Here is a 15589-nt window from a genome sequence, read left to right as displayed (position 1 = left end):
ACACACCACTGAGACAGAGCTTTGGCTCATCCTCTTCTTCAGAATGTGTCATCCAAATCTGCCTTACTGGATTCCCATCAGTTACATGAGCCACCCATCTCGCTTACCTTCCAGCACAGATGCTTTGCATCCAGCATGTTTAACATGTGACCAAAGAGCCCACTGCAGCTTGCAGTCCAAGTGAGTAACTACAGGCCTTGACAAGAAGTGTTTCCCCCTCTCCTCAGCTCCAATACAAGAAGCACACATTTATTCAAAGGAAAAGAGGTTCCTTCTCTGGTCCTCAAGTACAAAATAAATGGTACAACTAAGAAAGACCTGGAACAAAACGGATGAGGGGTGGCATGTATTTAGAGATGAGGAGAAGGTCCCTCAAGACAGAGAATCTGGGGGGACTTTCTAGGAAGTGTCATCTCCCACGATCTTGCCCCTCAAAGAATAAAGGGCTCCCCCTTTATCTCCTGCCAAGGTCTAGAATGCAGGGATGGAATAACAGTGCTGGAGCGACATAATTCACTCCACTTGCCTCTCTTGGAGGGTGGGAGTGACAAACACAGAGAGGCAGTATCAAGAGGACTTACTTTGTCCCCCACTCTTCTTCTTAATTCCAGAATGGAGAAATAGGAAGATCAGAAGCGTCCAAAATTTAAAATCTTTCATCAAGTACCTTCAGCCCAAATCTAATAGTTTAAGGCTCTCAATTCATAAGGGTTTATTTTGTACATTCTGCTCACCACCTTAGAAACACCCCCCACCCAGACAATCTGATGATTTCCTGAAATAGTGGTCAAGGGGTGTGTCGGAGTTGTTCCAGCTATATTCACAGCATCTTCTGTATTTCCTCACCAACAAATACTTATTTCTAGTTTTATCATCTCTAAAGATATGTTTTCTTTATCCAATCACCAAAATATAAGATTATAGAATATATTCAGTGCTTTTCAAACTGCATATAATCTCAGCTTGCTCTAGATATTCTAATGACCTCACTTCCTCAAATGTGTATACTGCCTGGTAAAGTGGTCTCAAAATGTCTTAAGGTGAAGTAATGTTTGGATGGCACATACAGCATATCTCTGTCCTGAATCTCTAATTTTTGACTCCCTGTACCTGGCTAAGGGGTAAAAAGAAAAGGTGCAACTAGTTTAAAATACCAAATGGTAAATATGTCCCATGCCAGACATACAATTTTCAACAATGAACAAGTTCAACCCGGAGAAATTCCCTTCTGACACATGGTTTCTACCAAACACTAAATGAAAGTTTACTTGCACATGATCTCCCTAGTGGAGAAGTGGATTCTGGCCACCCAACAGTCTCTATCCTGTTTCATTGTTATTTCAAACATTTAGAAAAGTAACGCTTTTTACAACATGCACTGAAGCCCTCATCTTACTCTCAGGCTTCAAGACAAATTAACACTTACACCAAGGGAATGACAGAACTGATAATAAACACATAAAACACCTGGCTTGGGAGGAATGGAATAGGTAGGGACAGTGATGATCGGCCCTTTCTGTCCAGCTAGGACTCTGGCACTGTACTAGATGTCCTAAGACTGGGACTAAGCAGATAAGCAAGTCATATCTGGTTATTTCCCAAAAGCCTCTACATTAATGTTATCCTTCGGGTACAAAAATATGACTCCCCACAGGAAGGCCCTAGCCCCAGCCCCCACCAAAACAACCCATTCCAAACAAAGCAGACATCACAGGGACACAGCAACAGGTATCTCTTTAATCCCTAAGCAACTAACTTTTAAATACAAGAGGCACCCAGTGAGTTAATATGCCCTGTCTGTAGACAACAGCATAATTGGCTAATAATCTGCTCAGAGGCAATGTCCAGTAGATTGGTTTCAATTTAAGCAAATTACTAATTAAAAGCAGGGCTCAGCTGGAGTCGAGGCATCTAACTGCTGTCTCAGGTCAAGGGCATGGGTGAGACTCCCTTCTGATGGGAACTCAAGTGAGCACTGACCTGCAGCATCTGGAGGTAGCCCTCCTGGGGGTCGCAGAGCAGGGAGGAGATGCGGTGGTTGTTCCTCATGCACTTCTGGTTGTCCTTTGCAGATGGGAAGATTTGCCGGACCACGGTCATCCTGCCAAGGGCACTGTGGACCAGATCCAAGATTTCTGGGTCGCTGATTTCCTAGGAAGATAACCAGACCCATGATTAGTAACTAGAAGATAACCCAGACCAATGAAAGTTGTGAACATCTATGTCTTCAAAAGACCTTGAAAAGAGCATCTTAACAGTCTGAATAACTAATGCCAAACAAGTTAAGGAATTGGACTCAGGATACATAGTTCATTAGTTGCTTATTTATAATACTTGCTAGCGATACAATGAAAACAGGATTAATTCAAAATCTTCCCTAAGGGTCAGAAAAGATATCTGTAGCTAAATCACCAATACATTTACTTCTAAGAAGTCAAGTTCTTTCATGTTATCATGTTGTTGTTATTTTGTTTGTTCTGTTTGTGTTTTATGTTTTGGGATCACACCCAGTAGTGCTCAGGGCATGCTCCTGGCTCTGCACGCAGGGATCACTCCTTGTGATCCCTCTGGAGGCTTGGAAAATTTATAGGGTGCCAGGAATCAAACCTGAGTTGGTTTCATGCAAGATAATTGCTCTCCCTGCTGTATTATCACTTCAGACCCATAAGTCAAGTTCTTAAAAACCAGATCTATCTAATACCATGCTACATATTAACTGAAAATAAAGGTAGACTTTTCTGCTGAGAGTTATCTATCTGATTTAAACAAGGAAATCTAAGTAAGGCATTTTCACTGACAGCTCACTGATAGTTTCTGTTTCCCTGACATAGCTGAACAAAATGAAGGTTCTTTAATGAGTTTCCTCTAATTCTGTAAAATTTAGAGGCCTTGCACAGCAGGTAGAGTGCCTGTCTTGCATATGGCCTATCCAGGTTCAATCCCCAACATCCCATATGGTCCCCCAAGTTCTATCGGGAGAAGTTAGTAAATCCTGAGCCAGGATTAATCCCTGAGCATTGCCAGGCATGACTCCAAAAAAAAAAACCAAAACAAAAATCAGGTCCACTTTTTTTAAAGTTAAGATTTACATATGGTGCCAGGAAATAAAACAATGGTTAGGGTGCATGTTTAGCATATACCCGACCTGGCTTCAATCCCTGGTACCACGTGGTTCCCTAAACATCACAAGTCATGACTCTGGAGGACCCCCAAACACCACTAGTTGTGGTCCTGAAGGCTCCCAAACACTGCTGGGGTGGTCCAGGTAATCCTCAGCATCACAATGTCTAAGAAGCATAACATCCTCAAACCCTTACAACAAATCACTAGCCCAATTAGACAAGAATTGCTGATGGGGATCTTGAGTTTCCTGGGTACTACTTGGGAGGCAAAAAATAAAAATGTTACATCTAAATTCTGAAGATATACTCATATTTATTTACTTATTGTACACAATCTATCAAGCATCTTCTCCATGGTTTGTTATGTGCTAAGCATGAGGAATACAATCATGAGTCAGACTGAATCTCATGGCAACTCAAGGTCACTGTGGGATGAATATGCTGAATAATATAATGAGGACATCTAGGAGAAAGGAAACCCATTTTGCTTTCCATATTAGACCATGTGCTAAGCTCCTTACATCCATATCTTACTTGGTGCTCACAATTACCGTAGGCATTCTATGAGGTAGATCCTAATTTTATCCCATTTAAAATGAACACCCAAGCATGGAAATAGCCTTAGAAAGCTATTAGAATGGAAGGCTTCCTAGCCACAGGGAAACTCTTTCCAGGATGTGGTTTCTATGGGGAAGAAGCACTTCAACTGAGCTAGAGCTAAAGGTTGAGGTAGCAGACTGCACCCTGTGGCATCCTGTTCTTGGTAGAGAAATCCGTGATAGGCAGGGAGGTTGCCCTTCTGCAGGAGGCCAGGGGAAGAGACGAAGAAAGGAACAGAGGCCAAAGGCAGCAGTAGCATTGTGTTCAGGGCCAAGTGCTGGTACAGGAAGATCAGTAAAATGCACTAGAACACCCACACTAAGGGAGGGAGAAACCTTTGAAAGCTTTTAGGTACAAATGGAGCCACAATCAGATTTACATTATGAAAAACCTCTGACAGCTATATAGAAAGAGAATTTGAAAGGCAACAAATCGCTCCATGGCTGGGAGTAACACAGGACCTATCAAAAAGAAAAAAATGAAATGTGTATGAAACACAGTTTTAGAGACGTGAGAAAGGCAAGTGATGAAAAACTCTGGTTCATCAACTGTTTCTGAAAAATCATTAAATTGGTGGTTCGCTGCAAGTCAGGATTTTCATTGCAGTAACTGTTTTAAAAGAATCTTGAGCCATCCTCCTAGTTGATGGCATTGTAGCTTTCAAAGAATTGGGTAAATGAAGCTAAGGAGACTAGAAATATGTGATCAGAAATTTCAAAAATCACTAAACTAAAACATAACATGTTTAAGGAAAACCAGTCTATTTCAGGGATTGAACTAGGAGCCTGAAATGAGTGAGAAGACAGGTTGGCTGGAACCACATGCTAGATTCACAGGAAGTAAGAGATTCAGAGTCGCCTCCTTTTATACATAAGGATTAATAGTTCTCAAATATACCGAACATAAAAATTCTTGAAAATGACAAATTTCTATTACATACTGAAACCAGCTCACTGGTTTAATATTGTTTTGTGGTTAATGATGGTGATAGAAGGAGCTCTAGTATATTCATCTTCATAACCGTACACTGTTGCATTGCATGACTCGACAAATTTTTTGTCTTGTTTTTGTGCCTTGTTCAAAATTGGCCTTGCTCAGAGCTTACTATTGGCTCTGCGCCCATAGATCACCCCTGGAAGGTTCGGAAGACCCTATGTGGTGCCAGGGATTGAGCCCAGTTCAGACACATGCAATGCAAGTACCATACCCACTGTATTTATACTCTGGCCCAAATTTTGCACAATATATTTACATTATTGTTGATCACCATTTAAATTAATTTGTTATTATAAGCAAAGCTTCTATGTACACTATATATTCATATACACATATATATACCTATGACACACACATGTATGTGATTAGGTGCACTTGTATCATAATCTCTCAAGCGTTTATACCTAAAATAATAAAAACAATAATCCGTTCATAAGAGAACATAAACATGTTCAAATTAATAAGTTAACATCAGATTTCCGAGGTGACTGTATACACACATGATCATAAATTGCTTTTATTAGCTCCAGTTTCCTGATCTTCCCTACATCTCTTAATGTAGTACTTCCTAACATTTGCCAGTCTGGTGAGCATAAAGTGATGCATGATTAGATTTAATTTCCCCTTCTTCAATTCTTAATAAAACTATCTTTCATACACTTACTACTCAATTATGTCTCCTTTTTTGAATCTGTGTTGCTTACCTTCTATCAGATATGGTATTTTGCATATTGATTTGTAGGGCTTTTTCATTCCTCATATTAAATATTTGTTATGTGCTACACAAATCTTCAGTTTCAGAAGTGTTTTGTGGTACTACCCTATAAATCCATTTGACCCCGTAGGGTTGGTTTTTTTTTTTTGTATTAAGAGTTTTAATTGCTAACTATGTTTCTTTTTTTTTATAGTGGTTTTGCTTGTTTTTCATTGTTTGCCCTAAGTATTTTTTTCTAAGAACTTCGACAGCCTGTCTGAACTTTACAGTTGATTGGCATAAGTTATTCACAATATCTCAACTCTTTCTACTCTCTCTAGTGCACCAAAAGTTATCTGCTCCATGCACTTCAAACAGTATTTGTGCTATCTCTCTTATCTTCAGAACAAAAATGTGCCTATTTTATAAATGCTTTCTATAAAGTGAAATTGGCTTAATATCTTTTTTTTTTCTTTTTGGGTCACACCCGGCAATGCACAGGGGTCACTCCTGGCTCTGCACTCAGGAATTACCCCTGGTGGTGCTCAAGGGACCATATGGGATGCTGGGAATCGAACCCGGGTCGGCCGCGTGTAAGGCAAACATCCTACCCACTGTGCTATCGCTCCAGCCCCAAAATTGGCTTAATATCTTTTAATATCTTTTCTATTTCTTTCAGTTTTACTTTTTTATTTATAGGTATTTTTTTTGTTTGGGGATCACACCCAGTGACTCTCAGGGCTTACTCTTGGTTCTGTGCTCAGAGATCAATCCTAGATGGTGGTAGGGGCCATAAAGTGGATTGAATGTGGGTTGACTGCATGCAAGGCAAGTGCCCTACCCACTGTACTATCACTCTGTTCCTCTGTTCTAGTTTATCATTTCCATTTTCTCTAGGTTCATCAAGTGGCTATTTTTTCAGTCCTTAAAATGTAAAGCCAAGGAAGTGAAACTTTCCTGTCTTTTGCAAAGAATTTAGTTAATACTACAAACCTACACCCAAACATTGCTTTAGCAAGTTATCACGCACACACACACACATAGACACACAATCATTCATTTTAAAGATTCCACTTTAATTTTTCACCAATGTACAATTTACTAGTGATGTTTTCAGAACTTTACAAACTTACAAGCATATCTTTCCATTGATCTTCATATGGATTTCTTGCATCTTGGAAATGGACACTGTGTAGTTGATCTTTCAATTTGTTGTGTCTTGTTTTGTTTCCCATCATATAGTCAGTTTGCATAAATGTTTCATGATTATTTATTGTCCAGTTGCTTATGGTTTCCCAGTACTGATCTATTTTTAGGCAATTAGGCAGGAAATTGTCTATTTCTCAATGTATTCAGCTAATCACTGTATCACTGGTTGCTCATCAATTTGCTCGAGCGGGCACCAGTAATATCTCCATTGTGAGAATTGTTGTTACTGTTTTTGGCATATGGAATACGCCACGAGTAGCTTGCAAAGCTCCGCCATGGGGGCGATATACTTTCAGTAGCTTGCCAGACTCTCTGAGAGGGACGGAGGAATCAAACCCGGGTCGGTCATGGGCAAAGCAAATGCCCTATCTGCTGTGCTATAGCTCCAGTCACTCAGCTAATATTTACAAAAATTTTACATGAAATTGAAGTCTTTATTTATTTACTCAATCTTTATTTACACAAAGTTAGGGCATAACTTATTGCTGAATTTCTTTGAATTATTATCTAGACTCTATTTATAATAATAATTCTTGCCTTGAAGTCTGTCATGTCTGATATTAATACAGCAACACAAGTTTTATTTTGGTTTTCATCCGCCTGTTCAAACTTTTTCCACTGCTTTGCTATCAATCTTTCTTTGTTTCACACTTAGTTCGGGACACCTATAACAAAAATTAGCAGTTTTATTTTACATTCATCTTTAATTATTTTTTGTGGTGCTAGGCATCGAGCTCCAGTCAACCTTAACTCTTGAATATTTTAACTAATTTATATTAGACTCTGATTATATATTTGAATTGATTTCTATCATTATCTTACATATTTTACTATTTTTTCTTCTTTTGCTTCTTGGAAGCAATTTTCCTATTTATATTACATTACTCTTTCTTGGAAATTATATCTTCTAAATTATTATTTTATTAGTACTCTTAGACATTTCAATATGAGTTCTTAACAGAGTGTGAACTTAATCAGTATTTTTACATTACTCTTCAATAACTACTATCATTCTAATAACAATGTCTAGTGTTTTAATTCTATCTTTTGGCCTTCCTATTGCACAGAATTGTCTTTGTTTTATACAGTCTAGAAAACCAATATTTACCATTACATTTGTTAGACATTCTTTTCTGGACCTCAACTTGACATCTATAACCACAGAATTTAATATTAAATTTTCCTTTCAGCTTGGTTAGACACCAAGATGTTATGACTTGGATCATAAACCTAAATAAGTGTTATCACTTTCTCAAGAAAATGTTCCCCCTCTGTGTAACTTCAGAATCAAGAGAGGAAATTTTCCTAGCTATTCTCTTCTGCACAGTGGATTTATTTCTCAGTCATTCTTGCATGAAAGATGCAAGCTTCCAGATTTATTTGGCATTATCTCATTAGGCCTCACATTTGACTGAATTGCACACTGGATCATATATTCTATGTCCCACTCAGTCAGGAGAATAAAAATACAACATCACCATACTTAGGCCAACAGGTTGAAGTTAGAAATGAAATCTGAAGCTCCCAAATTTTCCATTTTATACTTTATATCTGGCTTCTGTACACATTATTCTTGATCTACTTTAAAAATCTTTTAAAATTTATCCATATTTTAAAGTTATTTTATTTTAGAGGTATCATTTTAAGTCAATTATTTTTCTATGAAGACAAATTACTAAACCTTTTATATAGTTTAAATTCATTAAGGCATGCATCTGCCCCATTTGTGTGGAGCAAACTCATCTCCCAAACACTTTCTCACATGTCTTGGCTATGTGACTAAGTCTCTATTATTATGACACAATTTGCATTTGATTCATTTTATATTTCATAAATTAATGGTCAAATAAATTATTCAGAGAGCTATTTTAGGGTCCCAAAAGAGGCCTTCTTCATTTGGTCAAATCCTAATTGTATTTTTAAATACCCCAGCTGTGAATTCGGGAAAGAAAATATTCAGCAGGTTGCACCTGATTTTGTCTGTTGCTATGAAAATATCATCCTTGACTTTTTCTGTCACCTTCCTTTCTATAAAATACCTTACCACTAAATTTTCTTTAGTCAATACTGCTTACTCAAGAGATAATCTGTGAGAGATAATGGTCACTTATGTAAGGGTAAGTACAAATGTATCATCTTTGGAGAGATTTATGATGTAGAGTGCCTACTGAATATTGGTTATTATAATAGAGTAATGGCAAAATTCTGTACATAGATTCTTTTCAATGAAATAAGTATCTGGTATACTGTAATAACTGAAAGAAGCATAGAAGACAATGGATATTAATATCATGTCCTTCTTGACAGTCATTAAGTAAAAATATCCCTATTGCTCCTTGTAGTATCTTTAATGGATGATTTCTATGAAAACAATAAAATATTACTTTCTTCATGCACTTAATAATAAAAATATGCACTTCCTCTAATTTTGTACTGAGAATATGCATTGGAGCTTAGATAATATTCCTTTTGAGTAAAATAAATTATCAGGAAAAGTCTACAGAACTCTACTATACATATAAAGAGTTAAAACTAAAGAAAAGGTTTTTTTAATTCAAAAAATAAAAGATAACTTCATGTTCTCCCAGAGGCCACATACTTAAATCACTGATTGAAAGCAAAATTGTCCTTCTTACAGAGCACAGTAAGGAACAGAATGAGATCTGATTGCCTCCATTCAGGGGCAACTTGTGTCTTCACCCAGGGTCTCTGGATGAGCTGGGGGTGGGAGCAGAGGCAGCTGCCATTTAAAGGAAAGCAAAGTACACACGTATGAGTGCATTTTCCTGTGGAGAAAGCCCAAAGGCTATATTAAGTTCTCAAAGACATCTTTTACCCAACAAAGATGCCTTACAACTTGTATGGAAGCTAGTAAAGGTTTCTGCAGTGCTCCTTGTGGCTACCTATGAAAAGAATAAAGACAATGGCAATCACAGCAGCTGGATAATCTGAAGACGAGATTTCCACGGCTGTCAGTCTCAGCTCTTTCTTTCTTGTTTACATTTGTGTCTCTGATGTAATAACAACAATGACAACAAATAAAATCAGAGAAGCTATGTGATTTATTCATATAATGAATGATTCCATAGATATAAAGAAATCTAAATATTAAATTATCACCATATACGTGCAGTTAACAGAGTTAGGGAAAACAAAAGAAAAAAGAAAATGAAAACTAGGTTACAAGATAACATATCAAGTTAAGTATATATACATTTAATGTAAGAAAAACTTAGCTGTGAAGGACACACATATAGACTTGAGAAGAGTGACTGTCCTGGGAAAGTAGAGACTTTCTGCCTGCTGACAGTCTCCTTCCTCTCATTCTAAGTTGACATATTGTATTGTGCAAAGGCACCTTCCGACCATCATAGGATTCAAAGCAACAGAGAGGTGACCCACTTCCCAAAACTAGATACATCTCTCTTGATCTGAGTTAACCTGTGTAATCCTACAACTGTAGGCAACTTTAATATAGGGTACATGATTCCATTTCTAGTTGTATAGACATGAGGTAGTTTTGAGAAGAATTTCTAAAACCTAAGAAGAAACAATATCTTTCTGTCCCTCAAGGTATGAATCATGGAGAGATCCAGGATGAAGGCAAGTCAGTTAAAACTATGGAGACAGACAAGGATTTTGACGATTCTCCCAGCCTCAAATGTTGCTGCCCTACAATCCCACAATGAATCTCCGAGCCTTCTCTGAGGTGTGAAAATGAAATTACAACCCATTTAAGGAAGTTGAAAATTTTCAGTTATTGTCAAAAACAATCTGACACACAGATTTAATGGAGTAGGTTAGTGCATACATAGTAGTCACATCTGAAATGGTCAATTTCTTACAAAATGAGGTTTCAAATGGTAAACTTGAATGGCAGACATGTAGTTGTCTGTTCTAATATTCTCTATTATCTTTGAAATTTTTGAAAATGTCATATAAAACAGAAAGGGTAACTATGGAAGTCTCATTCCAAGTCTGAGTAGCACAGAAAATACATTTTTGGAGTTAGAATATATCTTCAAAATATCCACTAAGGAAGTTGGAGATAAAGTACAGGGGGGGTTAAGAAGCTGAGCTTGCTTGTAGCTGATCCTGGTTCAATTTCCAACAACACATACAGTCCCTAAGCAACACTGGGAGTGACCCCTGAGCAGATAATCAGGAATAATCTCTGAGCACCATTAGGTGTGGCCCAAAAATCAAAGTAAAACAAATGACAAGAATTTTTTAATAAATATACAAATCTTGTAAACCAGATTCAAAAGTCATGCACAAATAAATCTTTTATACTTAAGACTTCAGCAAAATTTCTAAGTTTTCTGTTATCAGAGAAAAATACAGAACATTTATATAGAGCTCTAAACTTATCTAGGAGTGGCAAATCAAATTATTAGTCATTTCCTATTATTCCTGAGAAAGACCTAGATCTACCAAACATCTGTGTGATGCCAGCATCATTCCATCTCTGGAGAAATAATATCATTTATTTCCCTCTAAAAACCATAGTGTCAGTAATCTAAAGTTGATGACAGCTAGCAAATTTTACAGACAAAACTTGTTTGAGTGAAGCTGAGAAAACAGAAGGAAGATTCAATAAAGTCATACTGAAAGATTTGCTTTCATCAAAATCTACAGACTTTGGGGAATGTATGCCTTATCAAGATACCTCTGGAGCACCTAAGGCAGGTCAAGCTAAGGCTCCAAGATAATGGTATCCTGATGAGGAAGAGAGGGTGGGAGGATACTAGAAAACTTTGGTGGTGGTTAGATTTCCAGGGAAGAGAATGAGAGAAAGCGTGTACTGTCTAATGGATGTTCTGATCACAGACAGATAATGTCTCTTAATTATTCCTAAAATCTCTTAAGATACGAGGATCCTTATTTTAGACAGGCTACAGAAAACTGTCACAGAGAATTCCCTTGTTCCCAAAGTGTGGTTCTTCAACACCAATATCATCTATGAGGTCGCTGAAAATGCAGGTTCTCGGGTTCCCATTCTACCTCATCATAATCTGCACAATCAGGCATGTTCGCATGTGAGAAAGCAGTAGTCTAAGAGAGCAGTCAGTGAATTGAAGCAGATGTACGATCTGGAATAAGACAGGTTTGCATTTCCATTCTGGCTCCTCCTTTTCCTGGCTTTATTATTCAGGCAAGGAGCTTAATTTCCTTGAGTGACATCAGGAAATGGGATAATAGTACTTACCTGAGCGTTTACTCAGCAAAGTCACTTTGTTTTTGCTGTTGTTGTATGCAATAACGAATTTTGCAGTGACTACTCCTTGTCCTTCTAACACAAATATTACAGCTCTTTTTAAAGGACCTTTTCCTGCCTGGTCTCCAAAGGAGCCAGTACCACCCCTTTCCTGTCTCGCCTGTCGTGACAGCGGCCCTACAGCATCCTCCAAGCCAAGTCCATGGCAGTCCACCCCAACTGCATTTAGTTCTTTCCTTCTCCTCATACGCCAGGGACACCATGGAACATACACTCACTACTGAAACATCAAACCATAACTCAGTTATCCTATCCTTAAATAAGATGGTCCAGAGGTAGAAAATTTGTATGGTTTTATCCATTTTTCATGAATGACACAAGTTGTTCCAGTAAAGAACGAAGCCTCTCCCCCAAGCCCACTTCTTCCATCCCAATCCCAGGAATGGGTCCAGTCAAACCCACCAGCACTGTCATAAACAGGCCCAGTCAGATTCAACAGTGGGTCTTGTTCCCTAAAATTTTGCATTCAGAGATGACCACAGGGTGGAACAAATGTTCCCTCAGCCTTTCCAGGTCTTCTGGTTTACCAGAAAATGTGCTATATGGCCCAACGGAACCCAAAGAAAACTCCACAGAGCTTCATGTTGTCTGCTTATGGCTTCTTTTCTCTATTTCATTTAATTGAGCTATTTCACCACATTTTATTCTATTATATTTTATCATGAACATAAATTAAATATCTACTCCCCATAAAGAGGGTCATTCACATGGTACTCTTGCATTTACTGGGGGCAATCATCAATGATCATCTGGTCAGCTGTTTATTTATGGGTGATGGATGTACTTCATTCTGTGAGATTTATTGCCCCTCTCAGCCCCCTGCTTGCTTTCTTTCTTTCTTTCTTTCTTTCTTTCTTTCTTTCTTTCTTTCTTTCTTTCTCTTTCTTTCTTTCTCTCTTTCTTTCTTTCTCTCTTTCTTTCTTTCTTTCTTTCTTTTTCTTTCTCTTTCTTTCTCTTTATTTCTTTCTTTCTTTACTTCTTTCTTTCTCTCTTTCCCTTTTTCATTTTTACAAACTCCTAAGTTTCTCACTCTTCTTCCCCTTCCCTCTCTTCCTTAACCTCTTTTCCCTCAATCTTGTTCAGTCTTTCTGCTTCCATCAACCCTGAAAATTTAGAATTATCACATCCCCGTGATAGCACAGTGCATAGGGCATTTGCCTTGCATGCAGCCGACCCGGGTTTGATTCCCTGAGCACCACGAGGGGTAATTCCTGAGTGCAGGGCCAGAAGTGACCCCTGTGTATCGCCGTATGTGACCAAAAAGAAAAAAATAAGAATTATCACATCTCCATGTCACTACCTTTGCTCATGCAATTTCCATTTATTCTCAAGGACTCAGAATGTCTATATGTAGTACTTTTTGGCAAGGCACGACAACTGCTAACTCTATCCTCTCTTTCAGATATGATATTCAAGAAATATGCTAGAAGTTGGACTTGAAATGGATACTTGTTCTGGTCTGCACCTGGTATTAAAGGCACTAAAATAAATGTAGAGACACGTTTAAAATAGCATGCTCTGCTACTTGGAGGGAAGGGCAAATCAAAAGTTTGCAAAGGTCAGTAACTCAGGGCAGAGTCTGGGAGGAGTTCTCTAGTAACAGGGCTCTGCAGTCTCGGGCAGAGAAATGACCCTTCATCTCACCCTATGCTCATAGCAGAACAGAATGGCACCTACCCCAAAAGGGGTCTCAAGAGCTGCTTAAGGAAACCATATTTACTCAGACTCCAAAGCCAAAAATACCTTCCCTTATTCGATACTCACAAATCCAAATCAGATCTGGGGGTACCGTAAATGCTCAATGTTCTCTACTTAGTGCAAAAGATTAATAGCTGCCATTTCCTTTTGATTCTATCAACACTGAGTTTCAAAACAAAACTAGTCCCAGGAAGGCAGCTATGTGCCTCTAATAGTATTTTTGTTCTACTGTTGAGGACTAGCTCTGACAATACTTATGAAGAGAGAGAGAGAAATATAAGGAGAAGAGAGAGAAGGAAGAAAGGATGAGGAGAGTGGGGGACAAGGAAAGCAGGCAGGAGCACTGCTGAATTCAACACACACAAAAATATAAACCTCGAAATTTTTAATAAGACAACTTTGACCTAAGTCAGTGTCTCTATAATACAAAGTCAATGCTTTTTATTCTGTTGTTAAATTTTTAAAAGATGAGACGAGCTTCAATTTGCAGCTTACTCCCTAGGCAGTTATTCAAACAGAAAAATAAATATAATAGTGGCTGAGTTTTCACAGAACACATTTGATTTCTTGCTGCAAACCACTTTAATTATTTTGTTTGTAATACCTATTTATTCATCTCAGGAGAATATTTAAAGCTGCTTTTATTTTTGCACAATGATCCCTACCAATAGGAAAATGAGACCTTATGTTTCACATTATCACCTCATGTTATTTTTTAAACCCAAAGAACTGATAGAACACTATAATTTTCATTGAATTTATAATTAAAAATTCAGAAATATTAATGTCTAAAATGTTTTCAAGTATAATTCTAAAATAATATTATCTGGCTCAAAATCCTACAGTAGATGGTGCTAAAATTCATTGTCCTGTGTTTAACGTACCAAGGTCTGGGTTAAAGAGATAGCACAAGAGGTAAAGTGCTGTCTCACATGTAGCTGACCCAAGGTTGATCTTTCAAGCATTCCCAGAGGTCACTCCTGACTACAGAGCCAGGACTAGTACCTGCTTCCTTGCATGTGGCGACCAGAATTCAATCCATAGCACTCCATATGGTCCCCCGGTTCCACCAGGACTGATCCCTGAGCACAGAGCTATGAGTAAGTTCTGAGAACCGCGGGGTGTGGGCCAAAGTCAAAGGAAAAAAATTACCAAACATGCAAAGAAACAGGGGAACAAAATTTGTGATGAGAATAAAAATCAATCAATAGAAACAGATAGATCCATAAATAATATATATGGTATAATTACAATAGGACAGACATTATATAGTATCACTGTATCACTGTCATCCCATTGCTCATCAATTTGCTCAAGTGGGCACCAGTAATGTCTCCATTGTGAAATTTTTTGTTACTGTTTTTGGCATATAGAATATGCCACCAGTAGCTTGCCAGGCTTTGTCGTGTGGGTGGGATACTCTTGGTACCTTGCCGGGCTCTCTGAGAGGAACAGAGGAATTGAACCCGGGTCGGCCACATGCAAGGCAAATGCCCTACCAGCTGTGCTATTGCTTCAGCCCATCATATATGTTCAAGAAAAGTGCATGCACATGAGAAAAAATACAAATCAACTTTCTATACATAAAAATGCAATGTCTAGGGCCGGAGCACTAGTATAACAGGTAGGGCATTTGCCTTGCAAGTGCCAACCTGGGTTTCATCTCTTGCACCTTATATGGTCTGCTGGGCTCCACCAGGAGTGAGTGATTTTTGAGTGCAGAGCCAAGAGTAAGTCGAGAACACCACCACCAGGTGTGCCTCCCCACTACCCCCCCACCCCCACCCATCACCACCGTTTCTCTCTAAAACCCTCAACAACAACAATAAAAACATGAAAAATCCAATGTCTGGGTATGGATGACACAAAGGAGTGTCCCACAGGAAAGGTGGCAGGACAGACTTGGTTTGGTTGAAGCATGGCTAGGAAACCGTTCACTGGGGAGAAACTGTGCTGCTGTCCTGGAAATAAACACCTCCCCCGACAGAATCC

General features: G+C 38.4%; 1 protein-coding gene across 2 annotated transcripts in view; it reads right to left on the bottom strand.

The window, feature by feature from the left end:
- The window catches only part of GRID1 (glutamate ionotropic receptor delta type subunit 1), a 755119-nt gene that overhangs the window by 257633 nt on the left and 481897 nt on the right, over window positions 1-15589 (bottom strand). For both annotated transcript variants that reach the window (XM_055118918.1, XM_004607420.2), the window contains exon 6: window positions 1981-2151. In XM_055118918.1, the coding sequence (XP_054974893.1) occupies window positions 1981-2151 (171 nt within the window). The remainder of the gene's footprint in view (window positions 1-1980; window positions 2152-15589) is intronic.

The sequence above is a fragment of the Sorex araneus genome, chromosome 11 (genome assembly GCF_027595985.1).
Source record: "Sorex araneus isolate mSorAra2 chromosome 11, mSorAra2.pri, whole genome shotgun sequence".
Classification (NCBI taxonomy): domain Eukaryota; kingdom Metazoa; phylum Chordata; class Mammalia; order Eulipotyphla; family Soricidae; genus Sorex; species Sorex araneus.
This window is presented reverse-complemented; position numbering and strand designations above follow the sequence as displayed.